This window comes from Phaseolus vulgaris, chromosome 7 (assembly GCF_051622355.1).
Source record: "Phaseolus vulgaris cultivar YP4 chromosome 7, ASM5162235v1, whole genome shotgun sequence".
NCBI classification, from domain to species: domain Eukaryota; kingdom Viridiplantae; phylum Streptophyta; class Magnoliopsida; order Fabales; family Fabaceae; genus Phaseolus; species Phaseolus vulgaris.
The window spans coordinates 12,434,115-12,457,153 of NC_143504.1; the positions used below are offsets into that span (position 1 = coordinate 12,434,115).

The window sequence follows — 23,039 nt, forward strand, 5'->3', positions numbered from 1 at the left end:
TTTTGAAGGAGTTGGTTTTACTTTTAATATCATTTTATAAAGTTTATAAAGAAGGGAAAAAAAATATAAATTGTCAAATCTAATTTATAATTATTTAAATTTATATTATTTTTAATCCATTTAATTGGATATGAATTTGATATATATTGGATATATTTTTGGATTATTTTTAACCCATTTAAGTCGATCTCGACCCATGTCCATCCAGGTCCGCTCGGGTTTATGTTGATCCGAGTCGGTCACGGTCGATGTCAAGTCAAGTTGGCTCGGACTAATATTGAGCTGAGTCGGTCCAGGTTGATGTCAAGCCAAGTCGACCCAAGCCCATATCAAGCCCATTTGACCCAGGTCCCTCTCGATTTGAGTCGACCCGGCCCAATGTCGATCACAGTCGGCCCGATCCATGACGATCCGAGTCAGCCTGGGACCATGTCAAGAAAAGTCATCCCGGGGCGATGTTAAGTTCAGTCAGCCCACGCCCATGTCGAACTAAGTCGACCCAAACCCATGCCTATCCAAGTCATCCCAATCCATGTCGATCCAAGTCGGCCTAGGCCGTTGTCGAGCAGAGTCAGTCCAGGCCAATGTCGAACCGAGTCGGTTTGGGCTGATGTCAAGTCGATGTTGGTTCGAACTAATGTCAAACCGAGTCGGTCCAGGCCAACGTAAGTGATGTCGAGTGGAGTCGGTCCAGGTCGATTCTGAGTTGAGTAGGCCCGAGAGAGAATGACTAGCCAAGTCATCCCAAGCCGATGATGAGCCGAGTCGGATCAGGCCGATGTCGAGTTGTGTCGGCGGAAGCCCACATCAATTTGAGTCCACCTGGGGTCATGTTCGAGACGAGTCAGCCCGAAACGATATCTAGCCGAGTCGGTCTGGGCCGATGTCAAGCAGAGTCAGTCTAGGCCGATATCAAGTTGAGTCGATTCGGGCCAATGTCAAGTAATGTCGATCCAGGCCAATGTTGAGCGAGTTGCCCTGGGTCGATGTTAAGCTGAGACGACTCAGGTCGATGTCGATCCAATCAACCGAGTCAATGTTGAGTCGAGTCGGTCCGGGACAGTATCGAGCCGAGTTGTTATGGGTCGATGTCGAGTTGATGTCAAATCAAGTCAGCCGAGCCAGCCCAGGCCCATCTCGATCTGAGTCGACCCGACCCAATGTTGGTGAGATTCGCCCGAGCCATGACGACCCGAGTGGGTCTGGGACCATGTCGATCAAAGCCATCCCAGGCCGATGTTGATCAAAGTCAGTCTGGCCAATGTCGAGCCGAGTCGATCCGGGTCAATGTCAAGTCGAATTCCAATCAGGTGGATGTAAAGCCGAGTCGGTCTGGGCTAATGTAAGCTATGTCAAGTAGAGTCTATCTGTGCTGATTCTAACCCGAGTAGGCCCAAGCCAATGACTGCCCGAGTTGGCCCAGACCAATGCTGAGCCGAGTCGACCAATTTCGATATGAGTCTACTCGGGTCAATGTCGAGTCGGTCTGGGCTGATATCGAGTAAAGTCGATCCGAGTCGATATCGAGCTGAGTCGGTCTGGGCTGATGTTGAGTAAAGTCAATCCTGGCCAATGTTGAGAGAGTCGGTCCAGGCCGATGTCGAGCTGAGTTGACCCAAACCGATGTTGATTTGAGTCAATCGACCCATTGTTGAGCCGAGTAGACCCAAGTCGATGTCAAGCCGATTCAGTCTAGGCCAATGTCGAGTAGGGTGGGTCTGAGCCGATGTCAAGTTGAGTCAGTCTGGGTCGATGTCGAGTAGGGTGGGTCCGAGCTGATGTCAAGTCTAGTCAGTCTGGACCAATGTTGAGCTGCGTCAGCCCAGGTCGACGTCAGGAAGAGTCATTCCGGGCCAATGTCGAGCCGAGTCGGTTTGGGTCGATGTCTTGTAGAGTTGGTCTGGGTCAATATCTAACGAGTCAGTTCGGGTCAATATTGAGGTTGGTGGATGTCGAGTTGATGAGTGTCGAAGTCTAGTCGAGTCGGCAGATTCGATGTTGAGTTGAGTCGATCCGGGCCGATGTCGAGTTGAGTCTGTCGGGACCGATGTCGAGTCGAGTCGGCCGGGACCGATGTTGAGTCGAGTCGGCCGGGACCGATGTCAAGTAGATTTGGTTTGGGCCAATCTCGAGCGAGTCGGTTCGAACTGATGTCAAACCGAGTCGGTGCGGGCTTGAGTCTAGTCGAGTCATTTTGAGCTGACGTGGAGCCGAGTCAGTCTGGATCGATGTTGAGCCGTGTGGACCCTTACTAATGTCGAACCGAGTCGGTCCAGACTAATATCGAATCGAGTCGGTCCAGACTAATGTCGAATTGAGTCGATTCGGGTTGATGTTGAGCCGAGTCAATCTGGACCGATATTGAGGAGAGTCGATATGGACCAAAGTCCATGTCAAATCAAGTGTGTCCCCATCCATATCGAATTGAGTCGATCATAATTCAAATCGGGATGTATTTAATATAATTGATAAAATAAATTTAATTTAATCAACAAAGTGAATTTAATCTAAATTTAATTTATTTTAAATAAATTAAAAATTTTAAATAAATTTAATCTAATTAAAAGTAATATAAATTTTAAATTCAATGCATTTTATTGGATTAGATCGGTTGTACCATGACCACCCCTATCATTTTATCCTTATCTATTGAAATCTTCTTGAAAATAAGAAGTAAATTTAAAGCAAAATAGAAAATATATTTTGCGAGGAAACTTCCCATGGCAAAGTAAAGAAAAAAAAAAACAAGTGAAGGCCCACACACACCTTCATTTTGAAAATAAGTAGAGATTAAAAAAATGTTGATGTAAATTGAAGTGAAGAGAGGCATTTATAACAACTGAGCCATCAAAACGGTTGGTTTGAAGCAATCCAGTGGAAGCTTTCAAAATTGTCTCACAAATAAATGATTTGGGACTTCACACAATTTCTCATAATTTTGGGTTCCCCGACAGAAGAAATATTGAGTGTATCTATCATTGAAAGCAGGGAGGGATGGAGGAAGGGGTGGATGCAGGTGGTGAGGTGGTGAGGTCGATTAGCAGCTTGAGGATGAGCATAGGATCTTTGAGCAGAAGGAGTTGGGTCTCAGCTGGTGTTTCTGAGGTGTGGGGTGCTGGACATGGTGGGGATGTCTTTGACAGGAGCACAAGAGTGGATTGTGGTGATGATGATGATGAAGAGGAGCTGAAGTGGGCAGCCATAGAGAGGCTTCCAACATTCGAAAGGCTAAGGAAAAGCCTAGTGAAAAGGGTGTTAGAAGAAAGTGGAAGGTTCAATTATGAAGAGGTTGATGTATCCAACCTCGGTTTTCAGGACAAGAAGAAACTCCTTCACGCCATTCTAACCACTGTTCAACAAGACAACGAGAGGTTTCTCCGTAGCATGAGGGAGAGGATTGATAGGTCAGCTTCTTCTTTTCTTTTCTGTTCTGTTCTGTTCTGTTCATCATGTCACCGACATAACTAGCTGGTGTTTGCTTATTCACTTTGTTTTGGTTTTTTCATGTTTTAATTTGTTGTGTGATTTAAAAGGATGTTGATTGTGAAGTATCTGTTGTGTTGATTAGGGTTGCCATAGAGATTCCAAAAGTTGAAGTCCGATTTGAAAATTTGTTTGTGGAAGGAGATGCATTTAATGGAAGCAGAGCACTGCCAACCTTAGTGAACTCCACCATGAATGCGATGGAGGTATTGCTTTATTCCTGCATGTGTGTGGTTGAGTATGTTACTTCCCTTCTTCTCTACTTTCTCACATTTTCTACTTTTCATACGAACTAAAAGCCATCCACGTGTGCTACATTAAAAAACAATACTACATGTTAACCAGTAATAACGAGTAGTGTTTTATTGGCTTGTCCCTCCAGTTTTGCTTCTACACTCTTCATTTTCAAAAAAAAATATTGGTTAACCGATTAATATAAACTTGCTTTAAAGGTGGGTTGATGGATTCACACAGATAAATCTGTTGAAAATTAATTTTCTTTTTTAACAAAACTAGGGTTCTTAAAAATGAATTTCACATAATTAATAGATTAATCAATATTCAATCAGTACAACAAAAATTATGAAATAGAAAAACAATTTTAGAGAAAAAAAATAATTAGTTACTCTAATAACTAAATTATAGACAATTTTAAAAATTAAAAATATTTTTTAATTTTAAATTAATTTGTATTGTATTTAAATAGTTTTTAAATTGGTATCTAATTAGTTATTAAGGTTTTAACTACCAATTATTTAGATTTTAAATTTAGTAACTAATTATTAGATATCAATTTAAAAATTATTTAATAATAATAAAAATTAATTTAAAAATCAACTTTTTTTTAGTTTTTAAAATAATTTTTAATTTAGTCACTATAAATTATAGTTATTATATAAAAATTTGACCTAAAAAGAATTCAACTAATTTAAACAAATTCAACCTACTCTAACCAAACTTAAAAAGCATCCACCTTATTTTACCCCACATTGTGATTTAATTTATTACTTTTCAAAATTACTAAATATAGAGTAAAAATAAATGAGCTAGCATATGAAGCAAGTTGAATCATAAATATATAATTGGGAAAAAAACTCAAATTAGGTTCCACCTTTTTCTATTCCAGTTTAGCTAATCCATTACATAATTCGGTATAAAATTAACTCAAATGGACTAATTTAATTAAATGATTTAAAATATATTATTAACTTACTCAAAAATTAATTTTAATATTTTTTTTTCTATTATTATCAAAGAAATTAAGTTTATAAAATTAAAAAAAAATTACTAATAATAAATATGTATATTTATATTTTAAGAACACTTAAAACTGTAAAGATAAATAGTGAAACCCTAAACCTAAGTACACCAGTTCATTAACTTATGTATATATGTTGTCTAGCTAATATTAACCATAAAAATTACTATAATAATATTTTAACTCAATTTTTTTTATTAAAAGAGCTAGAATATAGTTACAAATTAATTAAATATTTATATTATTTAAATCATTTAAATAAATAAACAGGCATATTAGTAAAAAAAATAATGAATTTTTTTGTTTTATTTTGTGATAAATATTTTAAATAAATTAAAATTCTTAAAGTGATAAAGAATATGGGACCAAGAGTAATTATATCATTTAATAATATGCACTCCATGTTTCTCAACTAATGACATCAAAGTAAACAGAAATTATAATCAGTGTTCTTAGTATTACAAATAGGGTTATAAAATTAAAAAAAAAATATTGAGATACATGAAAATTTATTCTTTGTATTTTTGGTTTGATTATACATTTTATTACTAAATGATTATCAATTTGAAAATTGTCCTAACCAGGCTTTTCAATTTTACTATGATTTTTCAATACATTTTATTACAAAAATTTCAATTTTTACAATCATATAATTTTTTTAACACATTTTATCATCATACTATTTTAATTTATACGAATTTTACCATTATTAGTTATATATACAATGACATTATTTTAAAAAAAAAGTGATAAAGCAAAGTCGTCTTTTAGAAATGTGTAATACACTTTATTATATTTTTTAATATATAAGTAAAATGTGTAAAAATTTAAAAAAATATAATAATAAAATGTACAAAGAAACATTTGAATAATATATATTTTTAAATAATATAGTAAAGTGGTAAAATGAATTTAACTATATATTTTTTTTAAAACCCTCCTATATGATTTCCAATCCTTTATTGTGTTGTCGAAATAGTTAATAAGATTTTAAGATAAAAAACATTAGATTAAACAAAAATTTTAAATAATAACTGATAATATTTTATTAAGTATCTTCAAGACGTTGGGTAATACTATCATAAATATTTTTCTGAGGAATGATTTTACTCACTGTCAAATTTGAAATCACACAAAAAAAAAAAAACTAATTGAAATGATTTTTCTTTTTCGTGCTGATATATTGATAATACATTTTATACTGTAATAAATTAATATTTTATTATTTTTATTTTATTTTTTAATTTAAAAATATTATTATAAACAGTATAAAATATATATGTTGTTTAGTGTCAATATAACTTTTCTATTCCTGAAAGTTCCTGAAAGTTGTATTACAAAAACATCACATCACAAGGGAGCATTAATTTCTTTTTTCCTTCTCAATAAATATCAAATAACTGGAATTCCAAAGAATTTAATACGGAAAGATGGAATTGAACTTATTATATCTACTCTATAATATGAAAGTACATATGATATCCGATGGAATAAAAGTGAAAAGGTTTCATTAAAAAGATTTTAATAATAACTTTACGTTTAAATACTTTTTACAGTAAAATATATATATTTTTTATCTTCTTAATATAAGCCATTAAGACTGATTTAATAAAACCATTTAACATTTTAAAAATCTCCATAAAACTGTTGAAGGGAATAAAATGCTAATTTTCAAGATTTGATAAAATAAAAACATTTATTTTGAAGACAGCAAAGAATTATTCTGAGAGCATGCATTCATTACCAACTACCAAGATATATAGGGTACTGCTATTAATAAATTCGGATTCAACAGATAGGAGTGTGATCATAATTATACCTTCTTCTATTGGAATTTAGTGTCTAAGAACAAAAAGTTTTGTTCAGTTCTTCTAATTTATCTGTTGATAACGAAGAGCAGAAGCAAAAACAAAAATATGTTCTTAATAATATCTAGAGCAAGCATTTTGTCGTGAACGACCATGATTATAGTTTGTAACACTTTATGTTACTAGAGTGATATTATTAGAAGATAATGTTCCAATTTTACATAGCAAAACAAATCTTATATTTCTCTTCAAGGGGACATCAGAATCCCTTGCTGCTGTTCACTTCTCAATAAGCTGAAGATCATTTTTGTAACACATATAAACTACTTATTAACTAAAGATAAAGTTTCATTTAATAATTAGATTAAATATATTTTTTAATGAAATTAGTTTTTTTTTAATTTAAACTTTAAACATCCTCACTTGTAGTAAAAAAATTATTAAAATAAATTCTTATCAGTATTTTTTTATATTATAATTTTTAATATTTATTATAATGTTATCACTTAAAAAAACAATAACTTATTCCAATATTCCTTATTACAATATTCATATTCAAGAGTTTTAAAATTCGAAGAATAAAAATTAATTTTACATGAAAATACATAACAAAAATTAATTTTACGTAAAGGAAAAATATATTTAACTCTTAATAATTTAAATAAGTTATCTCTGACAAAAATTAGGATCATAATTTAAGCTTTTTAAAATAATGTTTTAAATTAAAACTAGAATTTCATCAGAACAAATGTTAGTATTAAAGATCAGTACTTAAGTTTTGTCTCTCTCAGTGTATTCACATGCATTTGTCTGGGTACGGAGAAATGAATAAATGGGTGAAAATAAAAATAAATAGGAATAATTGATGGAGGTAAGGTTGAAAAAATATTTTTTTTAAAAGTGGTGTGACTTATTAGTACTTTTTTATTCTATTTTTTAATTTTTTTTATTATCTCTATTTTTTCTTTATTTTTAAATACTTTTTAATTTCACTTATTTTCATCAATCTTTTCTATATATGTATTTATTGATTGATTTCTCTTCTCTCTATCAAACAAAAAGTTAGTGTCATGGCAATAAATATAATCGATTGAACATTTTAAATTACTTTAAAAATTATATATGTAATTGATTTTTTTATCGTTTTGGTGTCGCATAACAAATATTTTTTCCAATAAAGACTTTTTTTTAACAACTCATAAGAGCTTTACACAAATTTAATCTAATAAAAAATAATGGGTATTAAATTACAAAAGTTCCAATAATTTTTCTAATTAAGAACACTGAAATAAAACATTAAATTTTCTATCATCTAAAGATATCAATAATATAGTGCTTAAAGCTTACTAGATATTCTGAGTGGTGTATTTGTTTGGACGTTTTAAACTGTATATGTTGGCAACATTTATTTAAATTAATAATATTTTTAAGACGAGCCAAACTATTTTCTAAAAAATACGATCTTTAATTTTTAAACAAATAAAAATGATTATATTTTACAAATTTAAGGAACTTGTTTCTTTTTATATATACATATTTGAATGAGTAAGAATGTTTATAGCAAAATATCATTTTAAATGAGACTAAACTTAGGTGTTAAGTGTTATTACCAATAATCTAATATTTTTTAAATAATACATATTTAATATAATATAACACACAATAAACAAGTTGGATTCATAATTTACCAATCCAAACTAATTAGATTATTTTTTATAAAAGGTGTGTAGGTAATTCATACCCTTGAACATCTTTATTAAATCATCACATGTTTCTCTATTGGTTAAATAATAATAGTGCATATGATATTTTGTTTTAATTTCTAAGTAAAAATATTATTTTTCCACTTTTCTTTTTTCCTTTTACAGATTTTTTTTTCTTGAGAAAGAAAAGAAGAAGCTAAGAAAAAGTAGTTGAGGAATAACCTTGTTCGTTGTTGGGTGTGAATAGTTTTAAATATTTGAACATTACATGTTCCTAACTTTGAGAAAATCTCCCCCAATGGGACCCAGGCCCATATAACAGCTACCTGCATTCAAAAAAATATGGGCATCAGAAAGAAAAAGTAGTTCCAGAAAAAAAAAGTTAATTTTGTCCAAAATATTTTTTGTTAAAATTTGTTTGTTATATCCAGTGAAGGATTTTAACTGCTAATAAGAAAGTAAGAAAATAAATTTAAGAAAATTTTTTCCTGACACATATTTTTCCAATATGATTTTTTCATCCAATTACATTTACTATGGATAACAGTTTATATTATTTTTTATATTAAAATTCATGTCTAGAAAAAGTTCTGATAGATTGACAATAAAAAATTTATGCGCATGTTTATTAAACTCTAGATTTAAATCAATTTTATATTCATAATGTGAATATTTTTATATTTGAGCAAATTTTTCTAAAAATTTAGATTTAGTTATATTATAAGAGACATAATTACGTATTTTAAGAAAAAAAAATTTGATGTTACTTCTATATTATCAAAAACAAATTAAAAAATATTTTGAAATCGTGGAAGAGAATATAAAATACATTATTTAAAAAAGATATATCATTTCATATCTATTGATTTTTTTTTTTACATTACATCAATTAATTTGATATTGTAAGTTAAAATTTAAATTTAAATTGGAATTGTGTAATTTAACTATTTGGGAAGGAAAAAAATATTCCTAATCATTAAACACTCAAGAAACTATAATGTATCGCATTATGCGACAATTAACTGTTTAAGTAATGAAATATTATTTTTTATATTAAAATTATTAAAATTCATGTCTAGAAAAGTTCTGATAGATTGACAATAAAAATTTTATGCGCATGGTTATTAAACTCTAGATTTAAATCAATTTTATATTCATAATGTGAATATTTTTATATTTGAGCAATTTTTTCTAAAAAAACTAGATTTAGTTATATTATAAGATACATAATTACGTATTTTAAGAAAAAAAAATATTTGATGTTACTTCTATATTATCAAAAACAAATTAAAAAATATTTTGAAATCGTGGAAGAGAATATAAAATACATTATTTAAAAAAGATATATAATTTCATATCTATTGATTTTTTTTTTTACATTACATCAATTAATTTGATATTGTACGTTAAAATTTAAATTTAAATTGGAATTGTGTAATTTAACTATTTGGGAAGGAAAAAAATATTCATAATCATTAAACACTCAAGAAACTATAATGTATCGCATTATGCGACAATTAACTGTTTAAGTAATGAAATAACAGTGTGATCTCTTAAGAAGAATTAAAGATTTTTAAGGAAAACAAAATTAGAAGCAAATTAAATTAATTTAAAAAATTAAAATTAATATGTGTAAGAACTTTAAGATAATTTCTTTAAATTTTTTTATCACCAGCCATCAACCTCAACATTCTTCTTTGAAGCCCATTAAACGTAGTTATTTGAACTCTTTTAGAGCATTTGTCTAATGATACTTTCTTCTTTTTGGTTTGTGGCAAACAGAGAATTCTTGGATCAGTTAATCTTCTTCCATCAAAGAAAAGTGTTATCAAGATACTCCAAGGTGTTAGTGGAATTGTCAAGCCTGCAAGGTGCTTGATACAAGTCTTTCTAGTTAAAGTGGTGTTGCACAGTACATTTTCTAACTTAAAAAGGAGTATAAATTGGAAATGAGGCCTTAAGATTGTTTTGTAGTAGGAGGATCTGAGAGTCTCAATTGAACCTTACCTTATGTCAAATAAGAAAAACAAAAGAGAAAGGGTTTTTGATAGAGATGCTATCACAGTTCAATAACAAAGTTTCTGATGTTGACCCGGTTGAACTTTTCACAATATTATTTTCTATTGGGAAATATGTCTTTTCTGTTTCAAATCAAGGAAATGTCTTTTATATTATAATTTTTTAAGCTATGTTGTTAGGAAAAAAGGTGTTGATATGTTGAGAATTCTTTATCAGATTACAAGTGAAAAGATAAACTTTTTGATGAATTACCAATACAATTTTAAAATTATTTCAGTTCAGAAAAAAGTTATTTCTATTTCTCATTCGAGTTATAATACGATGCAGATTCTCAATGATGATAATGATGTTGCTAACTTTTTATTGGTATTTTTATTCCTTATCTGTATCTAAACTTTCTCAAACACTCTCCAGATTGACCTTGCTTTTGGGGCCCCCGAGATCAGGAAAAACTACACTGTTGCAAGCACTTGCTGGGAAACTGGACAAGGATTTAAGGGTTGGCCATCCTCTCCATCATTAAGAAAGAATGCAATGATATCTTTTTTTATAACATATATATATATATATCATTTTATCAAAATGATAATTTTGCAGGATTGAATATTTGCTTCTAAGTTCTAACAAACAAAAGAAAAGAAAGGACCCCCCCTAACATTTACCCTTATTTGGAATATAAGTACACATAGAATAGTGATACTTCATTCGTTAAGTGAATTGAAGAAAGTGTTTTATAAGTTTATCATCATGTCAGACAGTATAACTTTATTTCGTATCTATCATATGCTAATGCTTAGTACTCACTCATTGCTTTATGTGTTCCACTCCTTCCAATCATGATCATGTTAGGAATATGGTGAGCCAGTTTCTTACAGTTGATGACCCTAATTCTTGACCTGATATATAAGCTCGTAGTGTGACCAATTTCGGAAGAAATTGAGATTTTTTTTGAGGTCTAACGTGGTTGCAGAGGTCTTGGGCTAATATGCCCGAGATCCGAGCCCATCATCAATATAAGTGTTAGACACTACAGTCACTCTCTTCTACCAATTTTCAATATAGTGCATGTTTTTCTTTTCTTTAAGAATTGTTAAATTTGTGTGCTCATTCTTCTATATTTATCTCAGTTGTCCATTATTTCTAACACGATGAATATGATTGATTTCCCAGAATTGACTTCTCACCTTAGGATCATAGATAAAGAAGTCAAGTAAAATAAACAATAAAAAATCTAAGTTTGGACAATGAATCATCAAATTATTTCATCAACAGGTTTCCGGAAGAGTCACTTACTGTGGTCATGAATTATCAGAATTTGTTCCTCAAAGAACATGTGCTTATATTAGTCAGCATAATCTTCACCATGGAGAGATGACAGTCAGAGAAACGCTGGACTTTTCTGGACGTTGCTTGGGAGTTGGAACGCGGCATGAGCTTCTAGTAGAATTGATAAAGCGAGAAAAGCAAGTTGGACTCAAACCAGATCCAGAGATAGATGCCTTCATGAAAGCCACAGCAGTGGAAGGTCAAGAAACAAGTCTCAATACAGATTATGTTCTGAAGGTTTGATTCCTCTACTTCTATTAGATCACACTGTGCTTTCAGTCGCTATATCTTGCCATTTGACATATCAAGGAAAATGAACTCAGGTTCTTGGATTGGAAATATGTGCTGATACTTTGGTGGGAGATGAGATGAGAAGGGGAATATCTGGTGGAGAAAAAAAGAGGTTAACTACTGGTATGGGAAAAAATTATCTTAATCAAGAGATGTTAGTCTCCTTGAATTACTGCTTTCCATTTTCTGCTAGTTCAATGCTCAAGCACTGGCTTTCATATCATGGATGCAGGTGAGATGTTGGTAGGACCTGCAAAAGTGTTCTTAATGGATGAGATTTCAACTGGTTTGGATAGTTCCACAACCTTCCAAATTGCCAAGTTCTTGAGGCAGCTAGTGCATGTCATGGATGTTACAATGATAATCTCTCTTTTACAGCCTGCACCAGAAACATTTAACCTTTTTGATGACATAATCTTGCTTTCAGAAGGCCACATTGTCTACCAAGGTCCACGTGAGAGTATTCTCAACTTTTTTGAGAGTGTAGGCTTCAAATGCCCCGAAAGAAAAGGAATTGCAGACTTCTTACAGGAGGTTACTTCTAGAAAGGACCAAGAGCAATACTGGTTCGCAAGGGACAAGCCTTACCAGTATGTCAGCGTTCCTGAATTTGTATCTCACTTCAACAATTTTGGCATTGGCCAACAACTTTCCCAAGAACTTCAGGTTCCTTATGACCGTGCCAAAACTCATCCTGCTGCTTTGGTCAAAGATAAATATGGGATCTCAAAACTAGAACTCTTGAAGGCATGCTTTTCAAGAGAGTGGCTACTGATGAAGCGCAGTGCTTTTATATACATATTTAAAACTACTCAGATTACGATAATGTCTTTGATTACTATGACAGTGTTTTTTAGGACAGAAATGAAAAGTGGTCACCTTGAGGATGGGGGAAAATATTATGGTGCACTGTTCTTTAGCCTCACAAACATAATGTTCAATGGAATGGCTGAGCTTGCAATGACTATTTTTAGACTTCCCGTTTTCTTCAAGCAAAGAGATTCATTGTTTTATCCAGCATGGGCTTTTGCACTTCCCATATGGATCTTTCGAATTCCTCTCTCTTTTGTAGAGTCCGGTTTATGGGTTGTCCTTACTTATTACACCGTAGGTTATGCTCCAGCTGCAAGTAGGTATGAAACTATGCTAATTAATTTATATAAAAGAATCAACCATTCCAGAACTTTATACTGCTACAAGTAGATCTACTATGATTTGTTTTCATTCCATGGATGAAAACTGTTAATTGAATCATTGTGTGTTTATGATTTGTTATCTATGTATGCGTGTGTTTTAGAAAAATCTACCCCACATCAATGAGTATTAAGTAACCCCACCACCTTTCATGGTACTATTTGGTGCATGCTAAAGAATGGTTTTTTTCAAACAGTTTTGTATTGGGTGAGTATTCTTTTGAAAGTGTAATTAATTGACACACTTTCCATGTTCATTTGTTTTATTGACTTGCAAGTAGCAAGAAATTAAGTGTCTTCAATAATAAATTTAATCAATTATTGCAGATTTTTTGGTCAGTTATTAGCATTTGTCTGCGTCCATCAAATGGGTATCTCACTGTTCCGATTCATTGCTGCTCTTGGGAGAACACAGGTTGTGGCAAACACGTTTGGTTTCTTTGTACTGCTACTTTTTTATGTTCTTGGTGGGTTCATTATTGCCAGAGGTGAGCCTCATTATTCCTTTGCATTCTCTACTCAACTGGTAAAATAAAAATGGAATGCATGACGGAAAGCATTATATCATTCACTCAAGCAACTGTGTGAAGAAGAATGATTCATGCAACTTGAATAATTTCCTTTACAGATAACCTTGAACCCTGGATGAAATGGGGTTATTATGTTTCTCCTATGATGTATGGTCAGAACGCCATTGCTATCAATGAATTCCTTGACCCGAGATGGAGTGCTGTAAGATCATTAACATGCGGATAATTTTTCTCTTTTACATTTTCTTTGAAAACTGCATTCATTTATCTACTTTGCAGCCCAACAAGGACAGAAGAATTCCTGGCCGTACAGTTGGGGAGGCTCTTCTCATGGTTAGAAGCATGTATACTGAAGAATATTGGTACTGGATTTGTATTGGTGCTCTCCTAGGCTTTTCTCTGCTTTTCAACATTTGTTTTATAATTGCTTTGACGTTTCTGAATCGTAAGTTCCCATACTGCAGCCTCTTTCTCATACTGCCACCATAAAACTATCTCTAACAACATCTTAAATGGCAGCATACGGAGAGTCTAAATCTATTATTCTAGAGGAGCAAACCGAGAAAAAGGGAACTACAGAAAAGAGTTCTATTTCAGCTGGTAAATCATTTGAAACTACCAACCTTACCTTTTTCTTTCTTATCATGATATATTGTAGAATTTGAGAGAATGTTTTCTGGTTTCTGTTTCGTTTCCTGTTTATCAGAATTTGTACAGGAAATAATGAAAATAACATTTTATTGTTTTCCTTTTTATTTTCTGTTTTCAATTTTTCCTGTATAAACTTTAAAATTAGGAAACAAATTGTAAATAAAAAAATGTTTTCTGAAACCAATTTCTTGCTCACCAAGTTACTTGGTTGGTTTCATCACTTTGATCACAATTTGGACTTTGCCCTGCATGGTTTGAAATGAATTTTCTGTTGGTGCTCTGCTAGGATTTTGCTTGTTTTCAACTTTAATTTCTTAAGTGTTATTTACACGAAATGTCTTTCGGCTATTATAATGTATTTCTTTCCAATACAAACTAAATGATTAGATGCAGATATTGATATGGCAGAAAAAAACAGCCGAGAGAATTCAACTCCTGAAGAAGACACTTTAACAACCAAGAGGGGAGTGGTGTTACCCTTTAGGCCTCTATCACTTGCCTTTGATCACGTGAATTACTACATCAATATGCCAACCGTAAATTCTACATACTCAGTCAAAATTTATCATCTCCGACTGTCATTCGCTTCAGCATTGTTCTCACCACTTTCTTTTCCTACTTGTGACAAATATCTGTGCTGATTAACTACTTTTACATCTGTATTAATCTTCCAATGTACAATATTTTAACAGTGTTTTCATATCAGGAAATGGAAAAACATGGAATTGAAGGGAGTCGACTTCAACTACTAAGAGATGTCAGTGGTGCTTTCAGGCCTGGTGTACTAACAGCATTAGTAGGTGTAACTGGTGCTGGCAAAACCACATTGATGGATGTTCTAGCTGGAAGAAAAACTGGTGGTTATATTGAAGGAAGTATCAACATATCTGGTTACCCAAAAAAACAGGCAACTTTTGCTAGGATTAGTGGATATTGTGAACAAAATGATATCCATTCTCCAAATATCACAGTGCACGAATCTCTTACGTTTTCAGCTTGGTTGCGTCTTGGTAAGGAGGTCAACAGTAAAATAAGGAAGGTGTGTTTTGTTTAAATCAACTCTCACACCACTCCCCCCTCTAGATTTCTCTCTCTATATAAAACGTTATACCTTCTAATCTCCATACTCAAACTAGACAGTATCTCATATCGCAGATGTTTGTCGAGGAAGTTATGAACCTCGTTGAGCTAAATCAAGTAAGAAATTTTCTAGTAGGTCTTCCAGGGGTAGATGGTTTATCAACTGAACAAAGAAAGAGACTAACCATTGCTGTAGAATTGGTTGCCAATCCTTCCATCATCTTTATGGACGAGCCCACCTCCGGTCTTGATGCTAGAGCTGCAGCAATTGTCATGCGTACTGTCAGAAATACAGCAGATACAGGTAGAACTATCGTCTGTACAATTCATCAACCAAGCATTGACTTATTCGAAGCTTTCGATGAGGTACCACTTCCCAATATTTGGAAGATGAAATTATTATTTGTATGTTAATTATAAGACTCAATTCTATCTCAACTTAATCTTCCCTTCAGCTGCTTTTGATGAAGAGAGGAGGACAACTCATATATAATGGTCCCTTAGGTCAACAATCTCAGAAGCTTATAGAGTACTTTGAGGTGAGTATGAGTTCTGCACTGCAAAATGTATACATTACATTCTCAAAGTAATAATCTTATATACTATTTGTAGGCTATTCCTGGAGTTCCTAAAATCAAAGATGGTTATAATCCTGCCACTTGGGCTTTGGAGATCAGTTCTCCAGAAGTTGAGAGTCAGCTTTGTGTAGACTTTGCAGAACTGTACACTAAGTCAGAATTGTATCAGTTAAGTATTAATTGAAGTTGTATTCCCATAGTACTGTCACTGTTTCCCTCTTCTAATCTGAAATTATACATGGCCTTCTCTTTTCATTTCTGACATCAACTCTTTTCAGGAGGAATCAAGAACTTATTAAAGAGCTAAGCACACCTTCAGAGGGAACAAAGGAGCTTGATTTCCCTAATAAATACTCCCAGTCCTTTATTACTCAATGTATAGCTTGCTTCTGGAAACAGAACTTGTCCTACTGGAGGAATCCACAGTATAATGCCATCCGCCTCTTCTTATCAATAACTATAGGTGTTATTTTTGGACTCGTTTTCTGGAAAAAAGGAAAGAAAATGTAAGTCCATATGTTCTGCTATCTCTTGTGCTTACAGAAAAAATGGATTAACTTTTGATAGGACAACCCATGAATCAAGTGAGATCAAATTTATCATACATTCTTGGTTGGAGACTAACAGAACAATTTAAAGCTTTGTTCATACTGGATGATACTTCCTATCGTAGGTCGAGTTGAAATATTTGTAGGAATCATCAATATCTTGTCAATTGTTAATGTAACAGAGGTCATAGAAGTGCACAACCATCTACAAGAACTCTTTTTATCTAGTTTTTTTTTTTTAAAAGAAGTCATAGCAATGTATTTTATCAACATAATCAAAAAGAAAATACCATGGCTAAGTTCACGATCATGAAAGGTGACTAAGGTGAGGATAAAATACATTGTCTGCAGAGATACGGAGCAAGATCTAATGAATTTAATGGGAGCTGTCTTTACTGCTGTTTTCTTTGTTGGAGGCTCCAACACTACTAGCGTTCAACCCATAGTTGCAATAGAAAGAACAGTCCTATACCGTGAAAAGGCAGCTGGATTGTACTCAGCTCTACCTTATACAATTGGTCAGGTAAATGCAGTTATCCTTTCACAGAAAACAAGACAAAGATAATTAATAGTTTATCTGCGTGTTTTGATGCCAACCAAAATTGATTCTGGTCTGGTCCCTATAATTATATCCAAGAATTCGAAAACTGGAAGCAACTATTTCAATTCTTCCATAATTGATTTCAATTCAACTTTAAAAGTTAAAGCAACAAATAGTTGCTTCCACTTTTCCAATTTTTGGATATGATTTTAGGGGTCAAAATCAAATTATGGTAGTTATCCAAACACGCACTAATTGTCAATGACTGAGCAAATTTATGATATCTATAAACACTGTTCTGCAGGTGGCAGTGGAATGTATTTATGTTGCAATACAGACATTTACCTTTAGTCTTATCCTTTTCTCAATGATGGGGTTCCCTTGGCAAGTTGATAAGTTCTTGTGGTTTTACTTCTTTATGTTCATTTCGTTTGTCTACTTCACTCTTTATGGAATGATGACTGCAGCTCTAACACCAAACCCCCAAATTGCTGCAATTGTTATGGCCTTCTTTCTAGTGTTTTGGAACGTATTCTCAGGCTTCATTATCCCAAAATCGGTAAGTATACCAAACAATAATTAAATATAGTTATAGCCAGGGAGTAACAAAACAAACTGTTCACTGGCCTGCATTAAATATACTTCAAACATTGAGTGCACTTTTTGAAATCCTTTTGCAATCTATTCTTTAAAACCAGCTTGGATAAACTTTTCAATAATCACTTACTGGAAAGAAGATAAAAAAAAATGCATTAACTTATGCACCCAATTTATGTTGAAATTGAATGAGACTTTTGATATTGGTGATTGGTCCTAATTTTAGAAACTTGATTGATATTTTATTTGTACTGAATCACAAGTGCTTCAATAACAGCTTACAGAAACTAAAACTATCAGCTGCTTCACATGTTTTGCAGAAAATTCCAATATGGTGGAGGTGGTATTACTGGGTATGTCCAACTGCATGGAGTTTATATGGCCTAGTGACTTCCCAGGTGGGAGACAAAACTAATACAATTCTGGTACCTGGATCAATATCCTTGTCAGTAAAAGCATACCTTCGGGAAGAGTTCGACTATGAATATGGCTTCCTTGGAGTTGTTGTTGTGGCTCTTGTTGCTTTTGTCACATTGTTTCTTTTTGTTTTTGCATATGGTATCAAGGTTCTTAATTTCCAGAAGAGATAAGTAACACAGATACTATAAATGAACAGAATAAACACAAATAAAAAGAAAAGAAAGAGTAAGGAAAGACATTTGAAGGTTTTTGTAGACTGATAAGTAGCATTATGCTTTTCCATACTGTCTGAAATTTTCACTTGTATCTAGTTATTGGTCATTGTTCAACATCTGAACCAACATACCCTTCCAAAGTGTACAAAAGAAAATGACTGCTGTGCATATTAGCAGTGTGAATAAATGGACTACTTTTTAGTAAACTCTTGTATTAGTTTTTGAACTTATAGGCCAGACATGACAAAGACACTTATATGACACGGACACAGAGATGCATATAGTCTCTAAAATATAAGATGTGGGAACACGGATCTATATATTATATAATTATAAATTATATAATAAAAATAAAGATTTATGTGCACTAAGTATGTTTCAATTTTTGTTTGGAACAAAAAGATATTTTTCATGACTGGTTCAAAAATAGTTGTTCTTTATTTTTATAATCATAATAAAAATTTATACAATAAATTTGAGCGTTTTTAGAAAATTAATGTATTTTCTCTTACTTAAAATTTTGTTAGATTCGTGTTAGAATTATCAGAAATTCAATAAATATTTTTTGAATTGGACATTCACTGATATGTATAAGTGTCGTACGAGCGTTGATGTCTAATACGTCACAATTTGAAAGAAGTATTTGAGTTTCATAATAAGTACCAATCATGTTAACTTTTGACATAGTAAATTTCACCCTCTATTTTATGAATCTACAAAAATGGTATTTATTTTAATTTTTAATCTATGCCAGTGACAAACAATAGTGTAAATGAATAATTTGTTCAAAATAAATAAATTCTATTAGCAAGATAATGTAGTTACTTATCTTTTATCCGGTTTGTCAGAAGAATTTTTATTAAGGAAATAATAATTATCAAAAAATTATATGCAACTATTGTATGCAATATTGTACGATATTGTACCCAATTATATGCAATTAATTTAATAATGATATAATCTCATGATTAGTATCCTACCTAATTAGATTGTAATTTGGAGAGAGAAACTCCCTATATATTGTCTATACATGGTGATGTAACAATACAACAATACACATAAGAGAATAAGAAACATCTCTTCTTCTTACCATATTTCATCTTTTTTTTTATATGGTATCAGAGCACCGATCTTGGTGCCCTGACAGCCTCTCCATTTTTATCCCCTAAATAAAAAATCATGTCTGGCAAAGAAGGCATCACTAATGAGTCCGATAGAAACCTTGTACAAGGTTTCAGTGCCGAACAAATTCAGCAATTGGCAAAGGCTATTTACTCGTTCAACAATACCTGTAAAAGTGACATGTTTGTTAGCTCTGCAGGTCTACTTGCCCACAACTCCTCCTCTAATTCTGCTTTTACGAAACCATGGATTTTGGATAGCGGAGCAACCGATCACATTGCATCTGATTCACAATTTTTCACACACACTTCATCATCATTTATTTTAAATGTTAATCTGCCCACAGGATCAACTACGCCCATCACATCTACAGTCACAATTAAATTTAATGACAAAATCACTCTCAAAGATGTTCTTTGTGTTCATTCTTTTAATTTAAATCTCATGTCCATTAGTAAGATAACTAGTTCACTAAATTGTTGTGTCGTTTTTACTCCACATGGTTGCGTTTTACAGGACTTGGCTACGGGGAGGATGATTGGCTCGGGTAAACAACACGCAGGCTTATACTACATGTCCCATCTTCCAAACCAAGCCCACGCATCTCAAATACCGACCGACCCTGATTTATGGCACAAGCGCCTCGGACATCCTTCTCCGGCGTGTCTACAACTTGTATCTTCCTTACTACCTATCCCTATCAGTAAAAATCTCATTCTCATTCATAATTGTACCGGTAGACACCGGACGGACGTGGCCGACCGACCGAATGTATAATAAATGCAAGGGCATTTATGTAACAAGCCAAAGTAGTTAAGATACACCCCCGAAAAATAAGGAGAACGCACTTAGAGAAGATATGTTCCCCGGATATTCCGGAGCACGACTGGCAAGACCTATCCATAACCACCCTGAGCCCAAGGGATAGAAAGCCCATTAGGCAATCCTATAAATATTGTGCTCAAGCCAGAGAAAGGTACGTTTTCATTCACTGACTAAATCACACTTAGAATCTCATACTTACTTGAGCGTCGGAGTGCCTTCGCAGGTACCCTCCCCCGCCCGACCGAAGGAGACACCAAGAAGGAACGACCGACCGAAGGAGAAGAAGATCGACACGTCAGCAATTATACTACGTCAACCGACCGTGCCTGGGCCCCATCTCTCCATTCAGGTACAATTGGCGCCCACCGTGGGGCTGAGGCAAAATTTCAATTTTTAAAGCTATAATGGTTGCGACAAGGAACAACAACGACGTTATGGCAGAACAGATGACTATGATTCAAACCCTCCAAACTCAGATGGAGGAACTGCGGCAAAAGGGGATGGAAGACCGTCGTCATCACGAAGAGAATAGACGCCGCCAAGAGGAAGAAATCGCCTTATTGAGAGAGCATAACGCACGACTCCAGCGACAGGTCGATAATCCCGAATGAGAAGGCCAATCCCATATGGCCGACCGAACCGCCTCTCGCATACCTACACCAGCCGACACCAATCCTGCTTCCAGAGCTGAAACAGTTGAAAGAAAGTCAAGTAAAAGGGGTCATCCTTTTACAGACGAAATCATCACCACACCACTTCCTGACAAATGGAAAGGCCTCGCCATTAAACTCTATGACGGCTCGACCAACCCGGACGAGCATTTAAATGTTTACAAGACGCAAATGACTTTGTATACCACAGATAATAATGTGTGGTGTAAAGTATTCCCCACGTCGCTTAAGGGAGAACCTCTTACCTGGTTTACAGAGCTGCCTCCGAACTCCCTTGACGACTTTGACATCCTAGCCGCGAAATTCTCCACTCAATATGCCACCAGCCGATCGCATCACATGTCGTCCATGTCTCTCCTAGCGGTACAACAAGAAAAAGGTGAATCTCTCAGAACCATTTCAGATAGGTTCAACAAAGCATGTATGAACATCCGAGGGCTCAAACAGGAAGTTGCGTTACACCATTTGGTCTCGGCCATCCGGTCGAGCCGTTTTACTGAAAGTCTCATCAAGAAGCCGCCTCAAGACATGGAAGACCTTTGAACTCGAGCAACCAAATTCATGAAAATCGAGGAACACATTGATTACCACCAACGGTGCAAAGCCGTCGGATCCGGAGTCCTCAAAGACCAAATACCGAGCAAAGAAAGAGAAATCGAGATCGAACGTACCGACCGAGCCACTCCAAGATCTGACCGGAACAGAGGAGGCCGAATTCCCATGTTTAACAGTTACACCCCTTTAACTGTTCCGTGGGGACGAGCCCTAGATGAAGCACTACAAACGGACTTAATCCCGACACTGAAACGATATCAAACGCCACCAAATGCAGATACCGCTAAGCATTGTCAGTACCATCGAAACTTCGGCCACCCGACCGAAGGATGTCAGGCATTGAAGGACAAAATCGAAGAGCTCATCCAGGCTGGCCATTTGCGGCAGTTCGTCAAGAGGACAAGGAATTCAAGATCCCCACCACGGAGTACCGACCGTCCATCCTGTGGTGTCGACCGGTTATACCGTAACGATTACAAACGTCGGACTGACCATAGCCAGGCTTCGCGGAAACGCAGTGAAAACCCCGTTCGGCGTACACGCGCCCGCAGCACAAGTCCCGACCGAAACGCCCGCCCTCGCCAACGAGTCCGCGAAGTCATCAACATGATTGCTGGACCCGTTACCTTGGGCGAATCGAACCACGAAGCAAATTATATAGCCGGGGGCTTTGCCGGTGGCGGGTGCTCAAATTCTGCCCGAAAGAAACATCTCCGGGACATCCAGTCCGCTCATGCTACCACGAGGAGGCGTCCACACATACCTCTGATCACTTTCACCGACGACGACTTCACAGCCATAGATCCAGCCCAGGACGACCCTATGGTAATCACCGTGGAAATTGACAAGTTCGCAATTGCCAAGACTTTGGTAGACCAAGGTAGCTCGGTCGACATATTATACTGGGAAATCTTCAAGAAAATGCGCATCCCAGAAGCAGATATTCAACCCTATAACGAACAAATTGTAGGTTTCTCAGGTGAACGGGTCGACACTAAGGGGTATATCGACTTATATACAACCTTCGGTGAGGAAGACAGTCTCCACAAAACAATAAACGTACGATATCTTCTGGTTAACGCCCAAACTTCCTACAACATCCTGCTCGGTCGTCCGTCCATCAACAGATTAAAAGCCATTGTTTCCACCCCACACTTAGCCATGAAATTCCCTTCGGCAAATAACGACATTGCAACAATCCATGTCGATCAAAAAACCGCTAGAGAATGTTATGTCGCAAGTTTGAAAAGTGAGCCAACTTGACGACTCTACACGACCAATCCGGACGACCGACTCCCGCAAAAAAGAGGACGATACCCGACCACTCCTTAAATGTTTGACACCCGACCAAGCTTCCTATGTCGTCCGAGAATTGCACGAGGGAATTTGCGGACAATGGCTACCAAAGTATTCCGGGCGGGATACTACTGGCCGACCGTCCAAGGCGACTGCACCAATTTCGTCCAAAAATGCCTTAAATGCCAAGAGTTTGGCACTTTATCCCACCAAAAACCTGAAGAACTCCATTTTATGTTATCACCGTGGCCGTTCGTCCAATGGGGTATGGACATCATTGGCCCTTTCGCCCCCGGTAAAGGCCAATGTAAATTCTTGCTGGTCGACAT

At 34.7% G+C, this 23,039-nt stretch overlaps 2 protein-coding genes across 4 annotated transcripts; both read left to right on the plus strand.

Annotated features, from left to right (window-relative positions):
- The first annotated feature begins 2,800 nt into the window (after window positions 1-2,800).
- LOC137827926 (pleiotropic drug resistance protein 2) lies at window positions 2,801-18,447 on the plus strand. 3 transcript variants are annotated; one of them, XM_068634301.2, is made up of 20 exons: window positions 2,801-3,404; window positions 3,569-3,689; window positions 10,035-10,123; window positions 10,686-10,770; window positions 11,544-11,834; window positions 11,921-12,011; window positions 12,121-13,021; window positions 13,409-13,569; window positions 13,710-13,813; window positions 13,891-14,056; window positions 14,131-14,211; window positions 14,656-14,798; window positions 14,969-15,301; window positions 15,418-15,708; window positions 15,798-15,881; window positions 15,955-16,088; window positions 16,199-16,426; window positions 16,820-16,991; window positions 17,314-17,568; window positions 17,927-18,447. In XM_068634301.2, the coding sequence occupies exons 1-20, from the start codon at window positions 2,995-2,997 to the stop codon at window positions 18,194-18,196; spliced, it is 4,410 nt and encodes a 1,469-aa protein (XP_068490402.2). In that variant the 5' UTR covers window positions 2,801-2,994; the 3' UTR covers window positions 18,197-18,447. The 3 variants fall into 3 exon arrangements, with proteins under 3 accessions (XP_068490402.2, XP_068490401.2, XP_068490404.2); XM_068634300.2 differs by having other exon boundaries at window positions 2,809-3,404; window positions 14,650-14,798; XM_068634303.2 differs by having other exon boundaries at window positions 2,809-3,404; window positions 14,671-14,798.
- Window positions 18,448-21,420: 2,973 nt separating this feature from the next.
- LOC137829048 (uncharacterized) lies at window positions 21,421-22,677 on the plus strand. The gene has a single exon (XM_068635843.2). It carries the CDS (start codon window positions 21,421-21,423, stop codon window positions 22,675-22,677), a length of 1,257 nt encoding a protein of 418 aa, XP_068491944.2.
- The last annotated feature ends 362 nt before the right edge of the window (window positions 22,678-23,039 follow it).